The sequence below is a fragment of the Haematobia irritans genome, chromosome 1, assembly GCF_050003625.1.
Source record: "Haematobia irritans isolate KBUSLIRL chromosome 1, ASM5000362v1, whole genome shotgun sequence".
NCBI classification, from domain to species: domain Eukaryota; kingdom Metazoa; phylum Arthropoda; class Insecta; order Diptera; family Muscidae; genus Haematobia; species Haematobia irritans.
Window position 1 is genome coordinate 64,525,174 of NC_134397.1, and position 27,613 is coordinate 64,552,786.

At 36.9% G+C, this 27,613-nt stretch overlaps 2 protein-coding genes across 11 annotated transcripts in view; one reads left to right on the top strand and one right to left on the bottom strand.

The window, feature by feature from the left end:
* pyd (zonula occludens-like protein polychaetoid) overlaps positions 1 to 9,952 on the top strand; it is a 487,007-nt gene extending 477,055 nt beyond the window's left edge. For 8 of the 10 annotated variants that reach the window (XM_075290591.1, XM_075290590.1, XM_075290588.1 and 5 more), the window contains 2 exons: positions 503 to 2,745; positions 8,670 to 9,952. In XM_075290591.1, coding sequence (XP_075146706.1) covers positions 503 to 2,745; positions 8,670 to 8,893 — 2,467 coding nt within the window. In that variant the 3' untranslated portion in view covers positions 8,894 to 9,952. The remainder of the gene's footprint in view (positions 1 to 502; positions 2,746 to 8,669) is intronic. The other 2 variants (XM_075290599.1, XM_075290597.1) reach the window with 1 other exon arrangement.
* Positions 9,953 to 13,233: 3,281 nt separating this feature from the next.
* LOC142221076 (armadillo-like helical domain-containing protein 3) lies at positions 13,234 to 19,915 on the bottom strand. The gene is made up of 7 exons (XM_075290604.1): positions 19,529 to 19,915; positions 19,211 to 19,384; positions 18,871 to 19,150; positions 14,779 to 15,153; positions 14,258 to 14,711; positions 14,069 to 14,195; positions 13,234 to 14,012 (listed from the first exon to the last, which is right to left on the bottom strand). Exons 1-7 carry the CDS (start codon positions 19,797 to 19,799, stop codon positions 13,624 to 13,626), a joined length of 2,070 nt encoding a protein of 689 aa, XP_075146719.1. The 5' UTR covers positions 19,800 to 19,915; the 3' UTR covers positions 13,234 to 13,623.
* Between the last annotated feature and the right edge of the window lie 7,698 nt (positions 19,916 to 27,613).

A 27,613-nucleotide genomic window follows, 5' to 3' on the forward strand; every position in this document is an offset into this window, starting at 1 on the left:
TTGTGATTGGTTGTACAACTAATCTCATGATCATTTGGATAATCAAATTGATTTTATAATGGATAATTGTCCGCCACCGAATTGACAAATTTATGTCGGCTTAGCTCTCAAGCCGCCGGAGGCAAACATTTAGAGTCAGCGGCCACCAACAAAAATGGGTCGGCTTCATTCTCTGGTCAAGAAACAGACGATAAAATGCAAAGATAATATGTTTAAAAAGATATGATTTCCCAAAATGTGAGATAAAGTCTTTTGAATTTGAACAAAGTATTGGGAAAATTGTGAATTTTTCACTGTTGAAAACACGATCTTTTATTTAGAAAAAAAAATATTACCATCGAATCTAAAATACTTGTACAAATGTCCACAACATACTCGTAACCTTTTCCCCAACTATCCCATTTTATATTTCTTCACACTTTACAAAAAAATCTTCTATCCATTCACCACCAAACGAAAAACAATTTCTAAATTCCACAACCAACAAATTTAAAATCTTTAGCGAAATGGAGTCTTACGATCAACAACAAATCTACGATGATTACTATGCTATGCCTCCGCCACAACATCCACCGCCAAGATCTCGTTCAGTTCCAAGATATCCAAATGAACGACCACCACATGCCCAAGATCCAAACTATTATAGTTATGGGCCACAAGAAAAGCCGCCACCATTGCCTCCTTCTCATCCACACTATCAACAGCAGTATTATAATGAAAATGATATGCCACCACCCTTGCCACATAAAATCAAAAAGAAATCGGTTTTAAAGAGCCCTTTGACGGCCATTAAAAATGCCTTTATGAAGGGCACACGGCCCTTGAGACGCATTAACAGTCTGGTAGATCCAGATCGCAAACCTAGTAAATCTGCTTTGAGAAGACAAAATTCAATGTTGGAGAGAGGTATGCAAAGACCATATTATCCTGACGAATATCCTACATATCCGGCAGCCTTTGATGAGCGATATTATAATGGCCGGGGTCGAAGTGTACCCGTGCGAGGCCGTGACCAACAACAGTATTATGATCAAATTCCACAAAATGCTTATGCTACTGGAGCATATCCTTCACCGGATGCTATGAATAGCACTTATCAGAATTTGGGTGAAGAGGATATTTATGGTCACATGGGTACCGTACCAGGAAGGGAACGTATGACAAGTCAACGGCCCCCATATGATCAATATGGGTATGCCGATCAGGATGATATCTATGCCAATCGAGCTTGTATAGATTTGGAAAGAAGACAAATGGAAGCAGCCCAGACTCGTAATGGCAAAAGAATTGTGAGGCGTCATAGTACAACCACGGCGGATCGTTCACAAGGACGTAGACCTCCAATGGCAGCAAGCCCCCAAACCAATTATGATCAAGATGACATCTATCAAAGCAAGCAGGGCGCTTATATGCTTGACAATCAACGCAGAGCTCCAAACTCAGAGGTTATGGCTCGCCGCCGATTCTATCCGGGAGCGGCTAATGAACAGGCAGAAATCCATGAGCCCGTTTATCAGTCCCGACGCGAAATGCAGCGAGAGATGCAAAGGAATCATTTGTATCAAACTAAAAAAGAAATGCAAGATCGCATATCTCAGGGCAAACGGGAAATGGAAAGAGAATTTAGTCCTCAAAGTGGTAGCCAATCGGAAAAAGAAGATAAATCCGAGAAGGAGCCCATTTACCAATCTCGCCGAGAAATGGTAAAGGAGAGTGCCTTGAAAACCAGAGCCCAACTCAGGGAACAAATATATCAAACCCGAAGAGAGGCTTTAGACAGCATGGCAGAGCCTTCGTATATCTCGAAGAGAGACATGGGAAGGCCTGAACCTATTTATGAGTCTAAGGAAGAGAGTATTCTACAATCCCGGGAAAATGAAACGGACGAAAAGAAGGAAGGTAAAACGGAAATAAATACCCAAGCGGAGATCAACCATCAAGGAGAAGATACGGAGACTGTAGATCACCGTCTAAGTTCCAGTGAGTTACAAAAATCTTCGGATACCGTCATTGAAATCTCATCACCCATACAAACAGCTCCATTGGCCCAAACTGATGAAGATGATTTTGAGATGGGAGGAGTATCAAAAGATTTCGATAGAACCGATATGCATACGATCATAGAGAATCAACACAATATGGGTATGCTGGAACAAACTGAAATTCCAGCAGCAAATGATACTCAGGATATATCCGATGATGTTTTCGAGACACCTCAAGCAGTATCATCACCTCTGGTAGTTGAGGGACCGCCCATTGAGCCTTTGGAACCGCCCAAACCTACTTTACCCCTAACACCGCGATCTACTCGAGCCCCTTTTCATATTTCGAATATCTTAAAACGAACGGGGCCACCTCCATTGAAAAAACTAAGCGATAGTCGAACATCCATAGAAACGCATTACACCTCACAGGCTAGCTTGCCTGTAGGCCCTCCTAACGCCACTAGTACCCCCTATACAAGTAACATGTCTCTGCCCATTGCAGGGCCTGTACCAACATCGGCACCATCAGCTGCTAGTGTACCAGGCAAAGGATCATTCCCATCAGTGCCAAGAGAACCTACAACGTGTCGTGGTATATTCGACTCAAATGGCGGCACTTTAGCCGATAATGTGTGGAATGTTTCATTGCATATACCACCAGGTGCCATAGCACCGGGTGTACGACAAGAAATCTATTTTACCGTGAGTGATCCACGTATGGGTCAAGCTGTTGGTGGCCCACCATTGGATATGGAAAACGGTTTGTTCTAATTCTCTACTGTTCTCACCTACTACTACACCTCTTAAAAAACAACTGTCTGTCTAGCAACCCTTTTTTGTTAAGTATTTTTTTTTTTCAAATTTTTATTAAAAATTATATTTTTAATTTTGTAAATTTTTATAAGGAAAAAAATAAGTGATTTTTTTGTTATTTTCATTGTTTATTTTGCATACCACTTGATTTATTCTACATTTGTGTATTTGTATCTATCTTTTAGAGAACTAAATGTATTTTTGTTGCATGAACATTTCTTTTAACACCATTTATTTATGTATTTAGCCATTTGTCTTGAATATCCTTACATTTTCTTCATATTTTACTAACCGTATTGAATTATAGTACTAACTAATAAGGAAAACAGTAATTATCTATTGAATTTTCAATACGAAATCAATATGTGGAGATTTATATTTGAGATTTTATTTTTTTATTAAACACAAAAGTCAATCTCAAATATTGGATCAATAAATTTTTTATTTTTGCTTCGGTCATTGATACTATCTTTATCGTAATTGAAGAAGTTTCAATTAAAAAATTATAGGATCAATTAAATTTGTGATTGAATCCAACAAATATTTTTTCTGTGTCTTTTGAACATACGATTGTGTACCTTGGTTTTTATATAAAAAAAATACTTGAAAAATATTTGAATTCAACCCAAATGTGGACTCGCAGAAAATTTTCTTTTTTTAGCACAACTCACAATTTTGTGATAACAAGCTTACTCCTAAATATTCTTTACTGTGTTAAAAATCGTTGCAGGTCTTTTTATCATTTTTGTAACAAATGTTTGCGTCTGACTGTCTGCAAATAGCAATCACTGACTGCATGTTTTTAGCAAACGAATTACTGTTATTTTAACAGTACTGCACTACCAAATGTTTTAGTTCGACTTAAGCAAACAAAAATTGTTATCTAAGGATTAGAATAAAGGCGAGGGAAATAGTTCCCCGACAGCATTTCATGTGAAACCAAGAACATACCCCAAACTGATTGCTGAAAAGGCAAACATTGTCTCGATCACTCTAACACATTATTTTATTTTGACTAAAACAAACAAAAAATGTTATCTTGGGTTTTTCGTAACACAATGAAAGCAATACATTAAGAATATGTCCTTATTTGGTAAAAAATCTAAACATTTCTCAAATCAAGACATAACTGCAAAGAAATTTTTCCCTTATGGCATTTAGGAGCTTTTAAGAAGATTACTGGGCCGGAATATATAAAAAAACTTATTTTGGTTCTTGCAAATCCTTTTTTCTCTAAGCAGAACAACAGTCACTCCTTTTTCTATGAATGCTGTAATGTAGTTCGATTTTGCAAAGCAGAAATATCACCATATTATTTAAAATTTTAATTTAAATTAAACAAGTATATACGGCCGTAAGTTCGGCCAGGCCGAATCTTATGTACCCTCCACGATGGATTGCGTAGAAACTTCTACTAAAGACTGTCGTCCACAATCGAATTACTTGGGCTGCGGTAACTCTTGCCGATGACAACGTATCTTAAAACTTCTTAACACCGTCTTCTCAATTGTAAGTTAGTCCATATTAAACAAAAACAAGTATATACGGCCGTAAGTTCGGCCAGGCCGAAGCTTATGTACCCTCCACCATGGATTGCGTAGAAACTTCTAATGATACTACTTGCCGATGGCAAGGTATCTTAAAACTTCCGAACCACATATACCACATAGTCCATACGCGCTATATATTAAACCAAAAAAAAGTCCGATTAAATACGTATATTATTAAGTTTAAAGTTTCTATAGAAATAAAATTTTGACAAAATAAAATTTTGACAACATTTTCTATAGAAGTAAAATTTGACAAAATTTTCTATAGAAATAAAATTTGGAAAAAATTTTCTATAGAAATAAAATTCTGACAAAATTTTCTATAGAAATAAAATTTTGACAAAATTGTCTATAGAAATAACATTTTGACAAAATTTTCTATAGAAATAAAAGTTCGACAAAATTTTCTATAGAAATAACATTTTGACAATGTTTTCTATAAAAATAAAATTTTGGTAGATTATTTTTTGCTTGAGTGGCAACCATGATTATGAACCGATATGGACCAATTATTGTGGGATTGGGGATCGGCTATATATAACTATAGACCGATATGGACCAATTTTGGCATGGTTATTAGAGACCCTGTACTAACACCATGTACCAAATTTCAATCGGATCGGATGAATTTTGATCCTTCGAGAGGCTCCGGAGATCAAATCTGGGGAACGGTTTATATGGGGGCTATATACAATTATGGACCGATATGGACCAATTTTTGCATGGTTGTTAGATACCATATACTAACACCACGTACCAAATTTCAACCGGATCGGATGAATTTTGCTCCTTCAAGAGGCTCCGGAGGTCAAATCTGTGGATCGGTTTATACACCCTCACAAAAAATCGCTTCTGTAATATATACTCCCAAACATATTTTGCTTCAAGCATATACATTTTTGGGTATTGCCCAAACATTTATATGTTTGATCTCTTCCAATATATAATATGTTTGAAAGCATATTGGTCTAAACAATATATGTTTGGGTAGTCTAAGTTCCAAACATTTTGTATTTTTGCATCCAAATTCAATAATGTTGTCTTCCAAAAAACAATATGTTATTATGTGAACATGTAATATGTTTGGAAGCATTTTGCACCCAAAAATATTATATGCTTAAAAAAATTCTCCCAAACAATATTGTGCTCAAAATTTTATTTATTTATTTATATATTTACAATCATAATGAATTATGAAAATAAACAGGTAATATAGGTGCTAACAACATAGGTTTTCGACCTGAATGCTCAAAATTTTGTTTCTGCCCAATTGTATATTCCCCCACATCTTTCTCACTTCCACGAGATTTTTTAGTTCTTAGCAACTTTTTCTGTAATACAAACATTGTAGAAGAAACTATTCAATTGTATGATTTTTTTTATTTTAATTTTACCTTTTGCCGGACGGGGATTCGAACAGCGGACCACACAGTTTGTAAGGATCAAAGAAGTAGCTGATCAATTGCCCAAGGGAAAATAAAATGTTAATTTTGTAATAACAAGCAACAACCACCAACTTAATTCAATATCGCTCCCTGTTAAATAGCGCTCCAAGCTACTAAACACATATATGTTTATAGGCTATTTCTAAATTAATATATGTTTGCATCCAAGCATATTATATTTACAAACATTTTATGTCCCAAACATAATATATTCTAACATATTAACATATATGTCCCAAACATGTTATGCAAGTTTATGAACATTATATGCTTGCATTCAAAAATATTGTGTTTAAAAATTTGTGTTCCAAACATATAATGTTTATAGCCAAACATATGAAAAACAGTCTTTTTCATCCGTGTAGAGATCGGTTTAACAGGTTGACTGATAAGTCCCCGGTCTGACACATAGATGGCGTCGCTAGTATTGAATGCATATTAATTTTATATAGTACACAGAAAAAAAATTTCACGAAAATTTTTCCAATAAACATTTTAATTGAGTTTTAAAAAATATTCAATTAAAAATTTAATTGAATGAACAAATTTTTTAATTGATACAAAAATCAATCGCAAAAATTAATAGTATCAATTAATTTTTTAATTGGATCAATTAATTTTTTAATTGACCTTCAATTAATTTTTTAATTGATACTATCATTTCTGTGATTGAAGACATTTCAATTAAAAAATTAATTGGATCAATTAATTTCGTGATTGAATCAGAAATTTTTTTTTGTGTGTACCAACCTTCAAATGATTCGTCTTTTGTGAAGCAACTTTTGTTATTATGAAAAAAAATGTAAAAAAAAGGAATTTCTTGTTTTGATAAAATACTGTTTTCTGAAGGGGAAAAATACGGTGGAAACAAAAACTTGGCTTGATAATGAGTTTCCGGACTCTGCCCCAGGGAAATCAACAATAATTGATTGGTATGCAAAATTCAAGCGTGGACGGTGAACGCAGTGGACACCCGAAATAGGTGGCTACCGACGAAAACATTAAAAAAAATCCACAAAATGATTTTGAACGACCGTAAAATGAAGTTGATCGAGATAGCAGAGACCTTAAAAATATCAAAGGAACGTGTTGGTTATATCATTCATCAATATTTGGATATGCGGAAGCTCTGTGCAAAATGGGTGCCGCGCGAGCTCACATTTGACCAAAAACAACAACGTGTTCATTATTTTGCAGCTGTTAACTCGTAATACACCCGAGTTTTTCCGCCGATATATGACAATGGATGAAACATGGCTCCATCACTACACTCCTGTGTCCAATCGACAGTCGGCTGACTGGACAGCGACCGGTGAACCGTCTCCGAAGCGTGGAAAGACTCAAAAGTCCGCTGGCAAAGTGATGGCCTTTGTGTTTTTGGGATGCGCATGGAATAATTTTTATCGATTATCTTGAGAAGGGAAAAACCATCAACAGTGACTATTATATGGCGTTATTGGAGCGTTTGAAGGTCGAAATCGCGGCAAAACGGCCCCATATGAAGAAGAAAAAAGTGTTGTTACACCAAGACAACGCACCGTGCCACAAGTCATTGAGAACGATGGCAAAAATTCATGAATTGGGCTTCGAATTGCTTCCCCACCCACCGTATTCTCCAGATCTGGCCCCCAGCGACTTTTTCTTGTTCTCAGACTTCAAAAGGATGCTCGCAGGGAAAAAAATTGGCTGCAATGAGGTGATCGCCGAAACCGAAGGAGTACTACCAAAATGGTATCAACAAATTGGAAAGTCGTTATAATCGTTGTATCGCTCTTGAAGGGAACTATGTTGAATAATAAAAACGAATTTCGACAAAAAAATGTGTGTTTTTCTTTGTTAGACCGGGGACTTATCAGCCAACCTGTTAGTTGTTATTGATGTAGGTCAGATGGTATTGCAAATGAACCATTCGGATCCTCTTGGAAGAGCAAAATTATTCCAATCCATTTGAAATTTGGTACGTGGTGTTAGTATATATTCTCTAATAACCATGCAAAAATTAGTCCACATCGTACAATATAATTATATATAGCCCCCATATAAACCGATCCCCAGATTTAACATCCGGAGCTTCTTGGAAGAGCAAAATTAATCCAATCCGGTTGAAATTTGGTACGTGGTGTTAGTATATAGCCTCTAACAACCATGCAAAAATTGGTCCATATCGGTCCATAATTATATATAGCCCCCACATAAACTATCCCCAGATTTGGTTTTGGTAGCCGATCAGATTGACATTTGGTATATCGGATTACTGACTTTAGTAGAAGTTTCTACGCGATCCATGGTGGAGGTTACATAAGTTTCGGCCTGGCCGAACTTACGGCTGTATTTACTTGTTTTTCTTAATATCTAAGCCTGAAAAAATAGAACATTGATTACTTAGTTTTCCGTTGGTTAGCTTTTTTTGGGTGAAACAGCTGTAGTGGTTTGCGCTTTCAGCAAGGCAAAAATGGTGCAATCACAATTTTTCTTTATTGTTTGGTATTATTATTGACTTTTTTCTTTGAGTGTATATCGAAATTAATTCTTTCATTAGAAATGTTGCAAAAAGCTGAAGTTATAACCAAAATTCTGTTGTTTTCATTCAAACTAAAGTTTAGAATCAAACATAAATCTTTGAAAACCTTCTGAAACTATCGATTTGTATCAATTTCAAAATAATATCCGGAAACCACGTAATTAAAGTTTGATATAAAGCATGAATTATTTATATACCTATATTTGTTATATTGGCATGCTAAATATACTCACCCTATAAATATAAATAAATATTTTCTCTACCACACATATAACACACTTAAATCTAAAATAAAAATCTTAAATTGTTAAATAAATTTAATAATCAAAATGTTCTTCTCTTCCTTTTATCTTAGGTGAAACAATGCTCTCACCTCTGGTGATGTGTGGACCCCAAGGTCTCGAATTTCTCACACCCGTTACTCTTAATATTCCACATTGCGCGGGTAGAACAACATCGTTGGGATTGGCCTTAAAGGCAACAGACAGTGAGAAAAATATACATACGGAATGGGATAACATTGATTTGCCAAGTAATGCGGCAGCCCATACAGTATCCGTAAAAGTAGATCATTTCTAAGGACCCCCGCCCCACTATATATACATACGAGCCTAAATTATAAACGACATATTTAAGTTATTATTGTTTTCTTAAGTTAAAATATATATTTAAAACAAAACAAAAAAAACTATATTTAATGTATTATTCAAGTGTATATATACTATATTAGAATATGTTTGTATTTTATTTTTATTTTTAAAACAAATTGTTTTATAGTTCTAAAGACAAAATAATCTATAATGCTTATGGATATATACGAAAAATAGACGAGATATAATTTGTTTGCATGGGTATTACTTGTGCCTTTAGCTAAGGGTATTAAGAGGCCCATATTCATGTGAGAATATAAATAACGAACGATCATTGCAAATTTATTAATTGAACCATATAAAACTAATATTAAAAACGACTCGACTTGAATTAGAATGCTTGAATGTTGAATGATTACCCGCTTCGAATATTTTATAATATTTAAAAATAATATCCTAATTATTTAGCATGTATTTTGTAAATATATATACTATTTTTTATTCACTATTATTGAAATATATTATTTTTGTTTTTATAGTTAACTTTGACAACATTTTAAAATGAACAATTGAAAATATTTTTGAGTTTTGAGTTCATTTGCTGTTTCTTAATTTTTAAGCATTTTAAATGTTTATGTATGTATCTCCACTACCACTATGTATGTTTATTTAGTATCATTAATGCATTCGTATATTTTATTACAGTTGTTTATGCTTTAAATAATTTTTAAACTCGATTTATTACTATGCTTATTCAATATTTTTATTAAATATTGAATTGACTCATTTTTAGCATTAGATTGTGAAATAAAACCCCCATAATAATTGTATTGTCATATTAAATGTTATGTTAAACATATTCGAAAGAATGCATGATACAATTAATGAATAACATTTGTAATACGAGTAAAATTAATTTTTTCTAATTACCACATAAATATTTTTCATATTTACATATACATTATATTTACATGCAGATTACATACCCCCACTTCTTCAGACATAAATAAATCAATAAATAAAACAGCTTCTAAAATATATTATAAAACGTGTGTTTTATTGGTGTGGGCTTGGGGTACTTTTATTTGGTGGGATTGGGCAAGCCTAGAGTTGCAATCTGCCAACGTGCAACTCTATCGCAAAGCTTGACATTTTTGAGGTTATACATGTTTACAGCTACTTAAAAGATTCATCTCGCCCAAAAATAGAATTAAATTGTGAAAATGTTCGTGCCATTATTTGTTTACAACTTTCGACGTGGATTAATTAAACAGTGCTTCGACCAGTGCTACAATATTCTCCGCCGCAGCATCTAACACCGAATATTGTTGTACCAATTGCAATGGGCTCCGAGGTAAGATTATAGTAGATTTTATGAATCGGAAGAGGATCAGGGTCGCGGCGATCCAAGAGACAAAGCAAAATGAGACCTGTAGCTTGCGCCATTGTGATGGGTACAATGTGCTGCGTAAGAATCGCACTAGGAATGGAGGTGGTGGCCCGGCTTTCATATTACACCGTTCCGTGCAGTATAGGCCTATCCCGCTTGTGCCAGACACTAGTGACCCCTACATGGAATGTATGGGGGTAGCAGTCAAGTCTGGGGCTGCCAAGATAGAGCTATACAGTATAGGCCTATCCCGCTTGTGCCAGACACTAGTGACCCCTACATGGAATGTATGGGGGTAGCAGTCAAGTCTGGGGCTGCAATGTGTATATACCGCCGGTTGGTAGCTGTGCTCCAGGTTATAGCCCAAACATTGAGTGGCTGTTGTGCGGGCATAACCGGTTGGTTCTAGGAGACTTTAATGCCCACCAAGAACTTTGGCTTTCTCTCCTGGGTAATGACCAGAGAGGCATAGCTTTGGCAGAGCAGATAGATGACTCCACATTTTGCACGGTGAACGAAGAGACCCCCACGAGAATTATGGGTGATTGCAGCAGTTCGCCAGATTTATCCTTAGCATCGCCCGGTCTGATAAATGACGTTTCCTGGCAACCCGTCATTTCATTGGATTCAGACCACCTCCCCATTCTCACCATTGACCGACCCTCCGATTTCATAACCTCTAAACGCCGGACGTTCATAAACCAAAAGAAAGCCAACTGGGAAGGCTTCAGAGAATATATAGATCGCCGCTTCAGTGAGCTCCCTCTCATGTTCATGTTGCCCAGAGGGTGTTCCGGGACATCATCAACGCAGCAGCCGCTCACTTCATTCCAGCTGGTCGAATTGCCCAAGTGAGGCCTAACTTCCCAGCTGAAGCGGCGGGACTCGCAGACGTGCGTGATGAACGCCATGGTGCTAACCCTGCTGACCCTAGAATCAGGGAACTGAATCTAGAGATTAGTAAGATAGTCGACGAGCACAAGCGGAACACATTGTTAGAGCACCTGAAGCAATGTAACCTAGGCACAGGAACAGGTCAGCCACCTTTGGCGACATGACTGTGACTGATCCGAAGAGATGCGCCAAATACTTCAACCGACAGTTTGTCGATCATCCCGAGGGTGATAGAGCGAAAAGGAGAGCCACTCGAGCCGATGACACACCACAATTTACCGCAGCCGAAGTTACCAACGTCATCAACAGCGCTAAACAATCCAAAGCGCTGGACTCCGACGGAATTTCAATGCTAATGCTGAAGCACCTGGGAATACTGGGAGTTGAGTACCTGACCAGACTCCTCAATTTGTCCTTGGAATCACTCGTTATTCCACTACTGAAGCCAGGCAAAGATTCGAGTAAAAGTGAATCGTACAGACCGATATCCCTTCTCTCGCCATTAGCCAAGACACTTGAGGCACTACTCCTCCCCAGCCTTGTAGAGAATTTTCCAGATGCCCACCATCAACATGGATTCCGTAATGTACACAGTACGATGACAGCCTTACATGCCATTTCGACACATCAATTGGGGACTTAATCAGCCCAAGCCGTGTCATAGGACGCTCCTCGTGGCGCTTGACCTATCGAAAGCATTCGATACGGTCAACCATGCCACATTATTCGAGGACATCGAGAATAATAGTACGTGGAATTTAGGGACGAAAAGTCAAAACCCCGTAGAGTTAAACAGGGAGTTCCCCAGGGTGGGGTGATATCTCCAGTACTATTTAACCTCTACCTGTCCTCGATTCCACCCCTTCTTGACGGCGTCGAGATTGTATCATATGCGTACGACTGTACAATCATGGCATCCGGGCCCATTGTCGATGACATATGCGATCGTTTAAAAGTCTACATTGCTGATCTTACCAGTTATTTCACTGCTAGAAATATGAGGATATCTGCCACCAAATCCTCAGCCACACTGTTTACTACATGGACGGCGGAAGTGCGTAGGCAGTTGCATGTTAGAGTCGATGGCGAAATAATTCCGACAGTAAACTACCCCAAGATACTCGGGGTAACATTTGACAGCCTTTTCAGGTCATCTGCCCATGCCACTGCAATATGTAATAAGATCCGCGGTAGAAACAAGTTCCTCAAGTCACTTGCCGGCAGTACATGGGGTGCGGACAAAGAAACCTTGTTAACTACTTATAACGCAATTGGCCGGTCAGTGGTAAACTATGCAGCTCCAGTGTGGACGACACCGCAGACTAGTGATACGCAGTGAAATAACATACAGACCTGCCAGAACGCTGCCCTTAGAACTGCGACTGGGTGTCTCCGCAGCACACCCCTGGATCACCTTTATGTGAAGGCAAATATCATCCCTGTGCGAAGACACAATTATATGTTGTCAAAGCAGTATCTCCTAGGTTGTTATCGCAGTAATCATCCAAACTACCATCTCATGGAGACACAACCACCACCCAGGAACGTAAGGGTTGATATACATCATCTAGAGCACGAGATCCTGCGTTACAAACGAGAGCCTCTCGACCAAGCAGCGTACCAGGCAGTTTTGAACAGGATTCATGAGGATACTGTGGCTGAAGCGGTGAGCAGCTACAAGGTCGATCCTGTTCTCGGAGTCCGTCCACCGCCCATAGCACCGGAGGAAAGAGACCTCCCACGGCAGACGAGGGTAGTTTTAGCCCAATTAAGATCAGGCAAGTGCAGCCGCCTCAATTCCTACTTATCAGTGATTGATAGCAGCGTAGCTGACGTATGTCCAATTTGCAACCAAGGGCCACACGACACGCGTCATCTTTTCTCTTGCCCTACTAAACCAACCCGACTTACCACCAGATCACTCTGAACACACCCCACCTTAGTCGCAGAGTTCCTCGATCTGGCCACTAGCTGAGCGTATAAGATAAAAATTGTTGAAATCACAATAAACTGTTACAACAACAACAACCAAAAAATAGCAAACATTATTTTTTCTGTATAATAAAAATATATATTTTATATGATCAAAAAAAAAATATATGTAATGAAGGGTTACAGCATAAATGTGTTAAATGTAGTTTGTTTTTGTGTATATTTTCATCCGGTATGTACATACATATATGCAAATTTTATCTAAATTTCATTTATAATTTTATATTCGTTCGATTGTTTGTCTTCATTGTTTCATCAAGAAACATTATTTCTTCACAATACAAATTAAAAATAGAAAGATATATTTTTTATAGCTACGAATAAGAACAAAGACACAATAACTAATAACTTAAATAAACAGTCGTTTCATAGATATACTCTTGATTCTTATATAAGTAAAAGGGCGACATGAACAAGGAATACATATGGGGAGAACAAGTTATTTAGGAATTAGAGGAAGTTGAGGTTAACATAGCATCGGGTTCAGGAATTGTTGAAACTACTGCATCCTTAACATAGCCATAAATCTGTTTTCGAGTATCGGCAACTATATCTCGTACCATACTCTTGAAGAAGTTTGTGTGGCGTGGTGCTTCCGCATAACGGTCATAATGATCCAAGGAATCTTGAAGTTTCAATGTCAAATCGTAATTTTTTCTTACAACATCCAAAATTTGTTCTTCAGTTGGTGTAGAAAGTCCTTGTTCGGCTAGCCATTCTTTAATTTTGTTTTGAAAATGCTTTACAATAGCCAAAATGTTTACCAATGAATTCAGTAATTTGATTACATCATCCTTGTATTCACAATCAGGCATAGTGGTGTATCGAAGAACTAAAAAAAGGGCAGAATTTAGTAAAATAAAGCAAACCAAATATAATTTCACTTACCCATAGCATGCAATTCGGTAAAAACTTTCTCTTCCCTATTCAGCTCATAATACAATTCATCATAACTATTAGTGGTGGCCAAAAAGGTATCACCATATGTTATAAACAAATTGAAAATATTAACCACCTATAAAAAATATAAATTGAGATTAATTGTTCTTTTTTTCAATATGTCCATATATCACACACCTGTAGAGACAAATGGAATATATTGCATTTCTTCATTAATGTTTGTTCTTGATTTACCAGAAATCTTAGTAATCCAATTAGGGCTGACCACAACTCTTTCCATGGATAATTCAAACGTACTCTGCATCGTTTTTGATAGCATAAAATGCGATGAATTACTCCAACACAGAGTAAATACAATTCCATGGGGAATTTCTTCATTAAATGCGAAACTATGAATTCTACAAGCAAATCCAATAAAGTGGCAGCCAAAGGTTGAGATTTTCCCACACGATCCACATTAAGTTTGCGATGGCGCATTTGGGCTCGATGTAACATAACCTTAAACGTTAAATTATTATCATGCATCATGGAATTGGCATATTGATCTTCTGATATGCAAGTCAAGATAAGGAAGCATAATTTCAAATTGGCTACGCTCGATTCGTTTTTGTTATCCTGCATTACAATAGAACTGCGAAAAAGAAGAGAAACTTATTTTAAAACCAAGATATTGCAAGAGTTTATTAAATGTAGACTACCAATATTGGAAAACTGCCACCAAAAGATTTGTTGGATATTGTGTCATATCAATTATGGGTGCGTTGGCTAAATCAGGCACTGGTTGAGTTAAACTTAAGGTATTACTGGGCGATGGTGGGGCACTTGATTCAGCCTGTGTATGAGCTAGAGTTGTGATAAAATTACGATTCAAATGGACAGCTTCGTATAGAGCCAATAATAGACCATTATTGGCTTTGATCTGTTGTACTCGAACACAGCCTTCATCCGAAACAAACATATTGCCTACAATATTTGACAGAGACGAGAACCAAGATGATGATTGGGCATTGTTAAGACTTTGCATATATTGACGGCAGAAATCAATTAAAGACTGTGATATCATTTGACCATATCTGAAAGTATAACAAAAAATGTGTTAATATAAAGTTTCAAAAACTAAATGTTAATATATAAAAAGAATTTTCTAAACTTTCAATCCACAAGAACGGCTGGGAAGCCAAAATTTTAATTTTTTTTGTAGTTTAAGTAATCTATATTTTAAGTTTTTGAATTTAATTATTTTCTATAATTCAACTTTTTATTGTAATACATTTTTTGGTCCTAGGGCTTTTGAATAAATAAATAAATAAAATGTGGAAGTTATTATTTATATTGTCTGTTATAAAAAAATAAGAAAACGTAATGCCCCTGTAGTCATATGAGTGTAAATTAGGCGAAAGAAATATATTGGAGATATATCTAAATCTGAACCGATTTATTTATTTATTTATTTATTTATTCATTCAATATACACAGTAACAAATCATTACCATAGGCTTCAGAGTAAAAGGACTTAAAAATTAAGATCCTTACAACTAAATAAATACACAACCGGTTTCCAAATCTAATACACGAAAATAATACAAGTAGTAGGAAAAAAATGTATAAATTACTAGTAAATAACCCCGTGTCAGTGACAAAAAAAAAACAAAAGAACAGATAATAAATAGTCCAGTCAAGTGAAATAAATTCAACATCAGGCATTGAAATATTCATAAAGTTTCAGTCGAAAGACATTACTACATTGAGAAAAAATGCGTAAAGAATAGGGTAACACATTCCAACACCGAGCAATCCTAACGACAAAAGACCTCATGTAAACAGAATTCCTCACAAGAGGAATGAGTAATTGAGGATTTCTCGTAGATCTACTGAAAAGCTCTCATACAAGGCTAATGGTTGACCTCTTTTAATAATTTTATGAAATATGTGAAGTAGATGAATGTACAAAAAATTCTCAAAAGAGCAACCCAAAAATTCCTTCACATAATCTGAAATATGTCGATTAACTTTATAGACAAAGCGAGCAATAGTATTAACTATTCTATTCACAACCAACAAATTACCATGGCACGTACCAGAGTAAACTTCTAAACAGTATATAACCTGAGATAATAACAGACCATGAGCCCGACACTTCCTGACAAATAAACGTAAAATCACTCTAGATGAATAGATTCTACGCAAGGAACTCCAGACCCTACAACATACCAAATCAATATGCGGTCTAAAGGTAAGTCTAGAATCAAGAATCAAACCCAAACATCTCAACTGGTCAACCAACTCAATACGATCATTACCGAGGAACACATTTAAATTGTAGTCATTATGATTAAACGATCCAAACGAAATAACCTTCCACTTCAATGGGTTAACGGAAAGGCCGTTAGTAGAAGTCCAACCCAAAAACCAAATTGGGCATTTAATTCCACCCCTTCTACAAAATTTAAATAAAGCGAAATACCACTTTGGCCTCTGCGGTCATACGAGTATAAATCGGATGAGAGATGTATGTGGGAGCTATATCTAACTCTGAACCGATTCCTACCAAATCTGGTACACTTTACGACATTGTAATCTTTGTAATATTGAAGCAAAGCAAGGTAAAACTCTGGCGTCTGGGCCATATAAGTGCATATTGGGCGAAAAATATATGGGGGAGCTATATCTAAAACCGATTTCTTCGAAAAATCAATAGAATTCTGTTCTATTCGATTGAACTAAAACTGCGACCTAGATTTTGATTACACAAATGTGTTCATAGAAAGACGGACGGAAGGGCTAGATCAGAGATGATCTGTATCAAACTTTTTTTTAGGTTTGCGACTATCGCAAAGTTGTAAACGTCGTAAACGTCACATACTCCAAATACTTCAGTCCCTTCAGCTAGACGTGAATGATAATCAAGATGATGATATGTGGGAAAAATTTCAATTATCAGGAATGTTCATAAAATTATTAACGAGTAGTAAAAACTTGAGAGTTATTTCAATTTGAGACTCTAAGCCAATATTACTATGAACTACTCAATGGTGCAGTACACGTGACGGTCGGTACTCGTCTATAATTAACATTTCACAAATTTCTACAGAAAATAGAAGAAGGAAAACTACTTAAGTCTTGCATAAGTAAATTACTGTTTAGATAGAATTTTATACGATCACTTTTTGGCTTGTTAGAACCAATTTCTAAACTAACTAAACATTTTAAAAATTGTAGCAAGTCATTCGCTCATGCAACAAAAGCTTGTGTGGACATTATGGACCACGCAAACAAAGAATAGTATATAGTTGCGAATGAGAGATGAAGAACTAGGATATTTTTGAATAAATACAATATAAAACAATTTTTGCATCGGGGAGACTAACTATATTAAATTAAAAAATATTCACAATTTCTTTAATTCAAAATTAGGTTTTCTACATTAAGTTTACGACTTTTGCGACATACGAATTATACCGTCGTAAACGTATGTCGCAAATGTCACAGTTTGCGGCAGGCCAACCATGGGCTAGATCGACTCAGGGGCCGGTCATGATTATTATTGCCAAAAATACCACATGTCTATCAGGTCTCCTTCTAGGTGTTGTAAACATATGCACAATGTGACGCAGGGTATAACAACCAGAGACCTGCAACCGGTGGCTTTTTTTTCGTATTGCTATCTTACCCACAAAATGTCGGTGGCAGTGAGTAAGACACCAATTACCATGCGATCTTTTACATTGATACAAATGCGAGAATAAAAACACCATTAGTATATAACAATGTTCGTATGCAGTGTCTTGCAATCTTAAACCAACCGACATCGTAACAACGCTCGGTAAACAAAAAACGAGTGTGGCACTTAAGTGTGATTGCACTCAACAACAACAATTACCAGCAGTTGGCATTAGGTCAAGAGAATTGAGAGAATACCAAATAAGAGAATACCAAATTGCTGACATATGGGTAACCAATTTGTGTGATTGCTTTACTACGGTGTTTTCGAGAGACCAACACTCATTCTAACAAACACCGACAGTCGTCGGTTGCATTGGATATTGGTGGTTGAATTTTTTTTACCAATTGGTGTTTTAAGATTGCAAATACACTGGTCGTTTGCGGTTGATCGCAGCCGTTCTCTGATAACAACACAACATTAACCCCAGAAAATCTTAAAATTTTATGTAGAACATATAGCAATTTTCATTGCGACATCGACCTTTGTCCAAATACTCAATCACCAACCAAAAAAAAAATTACGGGATCATTTACCACTTATTTCCAAATACGAAAGATTATGTTCCATATAACAATTTTCACTGCGAAATCTACCTTTTTCCTAATACTCAATCACCCACCAATAAAAATTAACATTACTCCACTATATTTTCTTTTAAATATCATCACGGGATCATTTACCATTTTGTTTTTTCAAATAGGAAAGATTATGGTACATATACGCCATTGATATATTCGGTGATGTGAAATGCTACGTTGTTTCAGATATGTTATCATTCATCATCTCTGAAGACAAGGCTATTTCTTTCTTCTTATAGAGACGAATGAAATGATGCCATTTTTGATAAACATTGCTATCGTAGTCTGAATGTTTGTAATACTGAACCTGAGCCATTGTAATGACATGTAGAATTATCACTTTATCATTTCCCATGGCGGCAGAAGCTAAGCAATTTTAACAACTGCCAGTACTTATGATTAACATATGTCCTTCGATGCAAAATAATCTTGGCAAACTATTTTAAATACTAATTGGTACTTTCGTAAATTTTTTGGTCTTATCTTACCCATTCAAAGCTAACTCATCGGCCAATATAGATAGTTGTACAACATATGGATTAGTGGCTTCATGTTTTCGATAATTCACTAGTATCGTAAGAAGTATGACTATATCGTGACCATGTTGTGCTCTCAATGTTGGATCGCTTAAGAGTTTTACAAATGCTTCGAATAGACTATTCATCATAAGATATTCCAATAGGACATTTTGACTAACATTATCGGTGCCCGTTACTAATACCAATAATAATTTTAGGCACATAAAGCGTGAATTTTCCGTGACGTCACCTGCAAAGAAGGAAAATTGCCATTAACATTTCCCTAACTCCATAATCACTTTTCACTTACCCAGCAATATACGATTACAATGTTCCATTAACTGCTTCATCCATTTATCCATATGCTCATAACCAAATATTTCATTAAGGATATCATAAGAATTGTCAGCAGTGGATTTCTTAAAAATCGCATAGAACAATGAACAGAGTGTTTGAAGACTATTACATAGCCGCTTTGGATGGTCTGGTGGGAGAACATAACACAATGGATAAAAGTCATTAAAATTTCATTGATAAAGAAAACCACACCCTGTTGCTGTCACCATAGTTAAACCATAACGTTAAGGAATATCCCTATACTTGGTCATACCGACCCCCACATACTCACCCGTTTCCAACATTTCTATGCATTTCTGAAATATCATATTGAGGTTTGGTTTCACCAGAACAAATTGTTCCCCAGTCAATTTTGTAATCTCTCCTTCGAGTGCCTCAACATTTGGTTGAAGTAAAAAGAATTCATTCCAAAATTCCGAAAAGTCAGGACGACGTTCTTGTTGTGTAGGATCTTCACCCCGAAATAGTAGTTCATATATATACACCACCTTTTCTTTGGGTCTCTTGGAGGACCCACTTCCACTACGTTTTCTGGAGGTCATAGTTGATCCAATACCAGCAAAATATTGTCTTTATTGTTTATTTTTTTGCACAATTTTTCGATCCTATATGGCTGCGTATTAATTTTGCGATGCTGTCAGTTAAATGTCATAATTGGATAAATAAATGCATCAATCTAGACGGTGCGGCAAATACTGCCGACACTTAAGAAATGTTCATGTCGCAGGGACATTTAAATAGATAGTTCCTCGTTCACACTATGCTGGCTTTATCAAATCGCATTTCCATACAAAAGCAAGATTTTAAATGTAAAAAACAATAATTCGAGTACAGTGTGAACGTAGTATAACACACATTCACATTACTAACCTAAAATCACATTTTTATGAAATTTCAGGTGCCATCTGCTTTATAAAAAGAGATTTCAAATTCTGAAAATGTGAACTGGGACGTAGGGTGTAGGTCGTAGAAGATGCTATTTTACAAAAATTGTAATTCCACACTGTTTACCCCATTCATAACGTACTTAAATCCATTTCTATGATGTTGGTTACAGTGGCAGCCCGATTAAGATTCAGGCTCACTTATGCGCTTTACAGACTATCAGTTATTCCGGACGGGATGTCGGTGTTTGTGAAGAATCTTATATTGTGTGGGATCGATACGACTTGTCGGCGATGACTAAATAATCGGTAAATGTGTTATCGATCCCATAAACATGCAGATGTATCGATTATGCCTTCGGACTTTACTTATAATGTGCACAATATATTGGATATGTTCGTCGCGAACACTGTCGTCCGGAATAACTGATAGTCTGTAAAGCGCATTATACCTCATACACATTAGGCTCGAAATCTACTAAAAGTAGATTTGAAATCCCTTTTTTATAAAGTAAATGACAGTTGAAATCTAGTCAAAGTGGATTTTGGAAGTGTAATGTGAATGAGGTATTAGACTATTCAGTCCATTGTGATTCTATGATGTAGGGTTATTACAAACCAACAAGTTGTTCCACAAACTATTCTTTTTTAAAGCTGAGTAATATGTTCAGTTTTCAAGCTGAAAACCAGCTTGTTTTCATGATTAAATTTTTTAATTAATTAATTTAGAAATATAAAATTATTTGCAATCAATTTCATTGATATTTTCCATCCACTATTTGGCAAGACTTGATCAAAATATAATCATTTTCATAAATATATTTGTACTTTAATTTTAGTGTTTTCGTGAAAACCCCGAACATAGTACTCACCTTAAAGCATCACGGGATCCTCCATCAATTTTTCTCACTTCCAATGAAGTTCTTTTGGACCAGTCTTAGAATAAAATACGCAATTTAGCTGTTTAAAGTTAAAATTTAACCCACCACTATAAACCAAATAATATAATTGTTTCCTTTGAAATCCCTTCGTCGCGTCACTTGAAAATATGTAGAATTTCAGGTGGATTTGATGACAGACCCTCTGCCAAGCAAACGTATATACCAACACGTGGAAATCGGAAGAATTAGCACATATGGACCGATCCACACCATCTTCGGCACACTTGTTTATGAAGCCTAAATACCTTTAGATTTTTAATTTCAGGCCAACCGAACTATATCAAAACGTGGACCGATACGTACCATATTCGCCACACCTATTTATGATCCTCAAAATATTCCATTTCAGGCAAATCAGATACAAGTTGGATATCTAGACGCTCAAGAAGTCAACTCGGGAGATCGAGTTATATTGATCTATACCAAGCTATGGGCCGATACACACCATATTATGAACCCAAAGTATCTTTAGATTTTGTATTTCAGGCAAATCGGATAAAAATTCTGATATTTAGACGCTCAAGAAATAAACTCGGAGGATCGGCCTATAGGAAAGCTATACCAAACCATGGACCGACCGATACACACCATATTCGGCACACTTATAGACCCAAAATACCTCCAGATTTTGAATTACAGGCCAATCGGAGAAAAAAACGCATTATATAGACGCTCAAGAAGTCAAATAGGGAGATCCGGCTATATGGGGCTATATCCAAAAGTGGACCGAATCACACCATATTCGCCACACTTTTTTATGAACCCAAAATATCTCACTATATTGAATTTCAGGCAAATCGTATAAAAATGTCGGTGTCTAGAAGACCAAGAAGTCAAATCGGGAGATCAGTCTATATGGGGTTATACCAAAATATAAAACGATACGCACCATATTCGGCACACGTAGTTTTAAACCCAAAATACGTGCATATTTTGAAATTCAGGCAAATCGGATAAAAAATTGCGGTGTCTAGAAGCCTAAGAAGTCAAAGCAGGAGATCGGGCTATATGGGGACTATATCAAAATGTGGACCGAAACACACCATATTCGGCACCCTTATTTATGCACCCAAAATACCTCTTGTTGAACTCCGTTCCACCATGAGCTATTTATGCTGAATTATATCTAACAATACATAAAACAATGAATTAAAATCTTATGAATTTATTGAAGTTAGTAATGTTTCCCTACCTAATTTGTGAATTTATTAAATTATACTAATGTACCCATACCTATTGTTTGAATTAAAATTGCAAGCGGTAACTCTAACGCTTTCAATTTCTATAAGGGAAAGCTATAACTTTCTTATATCTTAAAAAAATATATCCGTTCTTTTCTTTCACACAATGAATTGCTGAATTTAAAAATAGATATGTCTGACTACTAATATAATACCACTTTGTCCCCAATCATACAAGTGTAAGCCGCTTTGCTCCTAATAAAACCTACACACTGAAAATTAAAACCTTGCCTTTTTTCTGTTTCTGTTTTTTCGTCGTTTTAGTGTTCTGGGAGTATAATCAAATACAGTCCATTCCAGCTATCTTCACCCGGAATTGTACATGGTCCTTCGAGCCGGATATGAACCAGCGACCTATGGATTTGATTTCATGACAGTGGGTTTACTTATTTAGAATATAATTTTATGGGGTAAAATAAAATTAAATATTCAAGTTCACTGTGCTAGTTATAATGGTAAATTAGGCATATAATAAGGTAAGAACATATGAGATTAAGATACTTAGTTACTTATATTAATCAATGATGTATATATACATAGACACCTTTATATCAGATAGTTTTATAGATTTAAAGTTCACTATTGGGTAATGGATTTCCTCCAGGTTTATTCCGGAATGTGACACTGTGAGGGGTATCTGCACCAGGATGGTATGTGGCGCTATATGGTATCCAATTTGAAGGATGACCAAGGGCCCGAAATGGTGACTGGAATCAGTTGATGGTAATGAACTGTGAATACGGATAGTGAACGATCCTTGGCATTTAATTGGCACTGACATGAGGTGGCCCATTACGATAGGTCATTGATTGACGGTAAATGCCATAGGCTGGACGGGGGTTATATGGTATTACCCCTCTTGGACGATAGTTGATGGGACAATTATACGTATATGATGACTGCTTACTCCCATGTTGATAAATGTATCCGGACTATTGAGTGGAATTGGAAGCGAAGGTTTCAAGGAGGATAATGAATTGTCAGTCTCACACGGTGACGAATGATATATGGCTGAAATGGCCAAAGAGGGAGCTGTATAGAGAGGCGAGTCTTGGAGTGGTTGACCATTTGAAGGTGGATTAAGGTCAGTAGCATCGACTTGAGATTTATTGACAGTCGGGTTATCCGCACCCTGTATGGTGGTACTTCCAGTAAAGGGTAAATCGACGTCCATGAAAAAATCTTTTAATTTTTCTTCCTTGAAAAAATGGTTTCCGCTATTGGGTAAGGATGGCAATGACTTTCCTAGTGGAACTAGATCATCCTCATTGTCAGATCCTAAATCGTCAACTCTTACAAGTGAATTTGGGTACACATCCATGTTTCCCGAATGATTGTGAAACTGGAGATCTAGGTCCTACGTTTGGAGCTCGGTGGCGTGATGCTGTGCACTGGTGGACGAGAATGGACTGACCTGTGGGGTATATGTGTATGGCAAATGTGGATCCTCAACAATCTGCATACGACGGCAATTGTTGGACACTGTATGAAAGAAAAGGCCCACGGGCATTCTTGCTTAGGACCAATTTGGGTATGTCGATCGGTACGATGCATGATGATTGTTTTGATTTTAACGTGATAGTTGTGGGCCACGATGGAAATGGCCGGGCCACAAAGTGGGAATTCCCAGGTGGATGGTATGGGCATGGCGCTACCGGTGGCACAGATAGTTATTGACTTTGGACGATTATTCGATGGCTCCGTAAGATTTGTTGACTCAGTTGTAATTTGTTTATGTTTTTGTATGTGTATAACAAGTTTCTCGTAAGTTTGATGATTAGTTAAGATTTAGACAGGATAAGGACCAGATCCACAATGTACTCAGTCTGCATTAAGTTATATATGTTGATATTATTGGCATGCGTATTTGTTAGGATTGTACATATATACGGTAATAGTAGTGATGCGGTAGAGTAAAAATCTAGGTCTAACAACAGACAGATCTATGGTAGGATGATATTCTTGTGAGTACCTGTCCGGGATTAATAGATGGTCTATATAGTCGCTAAAGCTGGAACGAGCTGGGGGTACGAATTTAGGACCATAACTGAGTAAGGTAGAGATATCAGTGTCAACTTTGTATTCTGTAAAATTCTCAAACCCTCCGGACACTGGCGATATGTGTGATAGGCAATCGGAAGGTGGTCCATATAATGGATGCTCTAGACTCATATGACCGAGAGGTACATTATTTTCTGGTGAAAACCACTGGTGATTGGAGACTTGTGAGCGGGTGGTTAACATTTGAGACTCACATAATTGGGAATGAGCAAGTTTGTCAATTAATGATGGGTTGTCAGCGGAGGCATAGGCATACTTGTTGATGGAGATGGATGGAGACTAGAAGTGTAAATGTCATGTGCTTGTGGATACAACACTATCATTTTTCAACGCGAAAGAATGATTTAGGAGAACTTTTTTCGCGCCAACGAACATAGTACCGGCCTTAATAAGACTGTCGAACTGAACGGACGTGTTTTTTTAATAGCGGATTATTTCATCGTAATAAGTACTTATTACGAATTTCACGTGTGGTGGAAATCCAACATCCATGCAGCGAAATTCAAAGTTATCCACTGGGTTGCTAACGTCAGGGCCCCGTGGACGGGTATCGACTGAAGTTATGAATTTGGGCAGTGACCAAGAGTCAGGCCCAATTAGTCGACCTGTAGACGGGTCGACAAGTGGTGAATACGCAGATGAAGTGGCGCTAGCAGTCAGGGGAAAATTCCCATCCACAATCAGAGATATAATACAGAGAGCTCTCCGGATGACTGAGAAATGGGCGAAAGATAATGGTCTTGGGGTAAGTCCTGCAAAGACAGAACTAGTCATGTACTGCAAAGATCACAAAACTCCCACGGTTAAGCCCATATACTTAGGGGGTATTGAAATTCCCTTTGGTGAGTGTGCAAAATACCTTGGCGTTATTTTGGACATGAATCTGAACTTTAAGCTTAATATTGAAGAAAGGGCGAGAAAAGCCACGGTAGCTTTGTACTCGTGCAAAAAGGCAATCGGAAAAAAGTGGGGCCTAAAACCAAAAATTGTGCATTGGCTATACACGGCAGTGGTTAGACCTATAATGCTATATGGTATTGTAGTCTGGTGGCCGGCACTTCACAAGCCGACAAATTTAGAAAAAGTTCAGCGTATGGCGTGCTTGTGTATCTCAGGCGCATTCAGCAAGACAGGAACAAATTCCCTTTAATGGCATGCTGCATTTTTTATCCTTTAGACATTTTGGCCAAACAGTCAGCTGCAATAACGGCTGTGCGGTTGCGCGAGCTATCGCTGCGGTCGGAAAAAATATACGGCCACAGTTCGGTCCTCAAAATAATGCCAGATGTGCCTAACGTAGTGGATTACACTCTGGCGAAACCACTTTTCGACAAAAAGTTTGAAACTCTAATTCCCAGCAGTGAGGCGTGGTGTACACAAGATATATAGATTTCTGCAGTGATGGCTCCAAATTGGATGGACAAGTGGGTTTCGGAGTATATTTTAAAGATCTGGAACATCGTTGTAGTGTTTTCAGGCTGAAATATTGGCAATAAAAGAGATAACGAATTGGCTGAGAAGTAATGTTCCAAAAATTGTTGCATTAATATATACTCAGACAGCCAACCTGTAATAAAATCCTTGGACGCTGTGTTCCTTTACTCGAAAACGGCCATCGACTCCCACAAATCTCTCAACGAGATGGCTGAGCAATACAATCTTCACCTAATATGGGTAACTGACCATAGGAACATACCGGGGAACTGTCAAGCAGATGTGTTAGCAAGGCTAGGAACTACCTTACATATTCCAGGGGAATTAGAATCTGTTGGTATGTCTCTGGCAACCTGCATGCTCTTACTGCGTGAGAAGGCCGTCACAATGGCAAATGTTCGATGGGAGAATTGCAAGGGCTGTAACGAGACCAAGCAAATATGGCCCCATTTAAACTTAAACCGCTCACTAGATATGCTAGTGTTCTCGAGACGTCAGATATCACTCCTGATATCTGCTATAACGGGTCGCTGCCTGATAGGCGATTTTGCAAAAACTATTGGCGCGAAGTATAATGACTATTGTATGAGCTGTCATGATGCGGAGGAAAAGGAATCAATTAAACACCTCCTGTGTGAGTGTCCTGCATTTTGTGTAAGGCGTAAGCAAATTTTAGGGGCATACAGCTTCAGATTACTGGCGGACCTGGAAAACGTTAACTTAAGCAGTCTGTTAATGTTTTTGGAACAATCTAGTTGGTTCAACAAAAGAAAATAATAGAGAAGGTTCAGTGGTTAAAACTGGAAGTGCCCATATGTAATAGGTACTTTTAGTTAAATGTCATATCACAACCCTGCCAGCGTTTCAAAGTTCCATTTCATCCTCATCGCTACCACAGACTCGTAAATGTCACCACAACCATCGCGAACTGTGATGGGGGAAGCATATCAAAAAGTACAAAATGTACATGAAAGTATTTTGCCATCACTACTGTTAGAAGAGCCATTTTATTTTTTGTGAAACGCCAAGCGCAACCAGCTTGTTATATTTTATTTAAATAAAAACGAAAATAAAGTTTTGAAAACATAGATATTACGCTTAAAATTGTGAAAGGTATATGGTGAACAATTTTCGACTTTCAAAATAGAATAATGTGATCGTTTTTCAAATATTTTTCCAGGCACGCTGTCTCCATCGAAAATAAACAAACTGGCTGATAGACGCTGCAATATGTAACTTGCTACTTAAAACTCAACATCCTTCTTTTATTAATGCAAAAAATTATGTTAAATGTGATGAGATAAACCGAAAAATGTTATATTTATAAGAAATTATAAATGTTTAATCAAATCAATAAACATCTACACAATCGTGTTTTACTTGACCACAATGATTCTTCTACAATTATCTTAAAATGCACTTTTTCGGATAGTTTGCAGGGGTTCTTATTGGCGTCCTTCGAAATTGATCTACATAGGCATCTAATAATTGCACTGATGAGAAACCTTTTCGTAGTAACTTGGCGTGGTACAACTTCTCAATAGTGACGGCGCTTTTCCGACGAATTTTTGATGTCGTATATGATTGTTTTCGACGTAGTGGGGATTCTCAGAAGCGCCCCCAAATTCAAAAAATGTTGGCAGGAAATGGACTGAATAGTCTAAGTGAGCCTGAAACTTAATCGGGCTGACACTTTAACCTAACCTAATAAGGGAAAGCTATAACTTTCTTGTATCTTAAAAATATTCGTCCTTTTCTTTCACACAATGAATTGCTGAATTTAAAATAGATATGA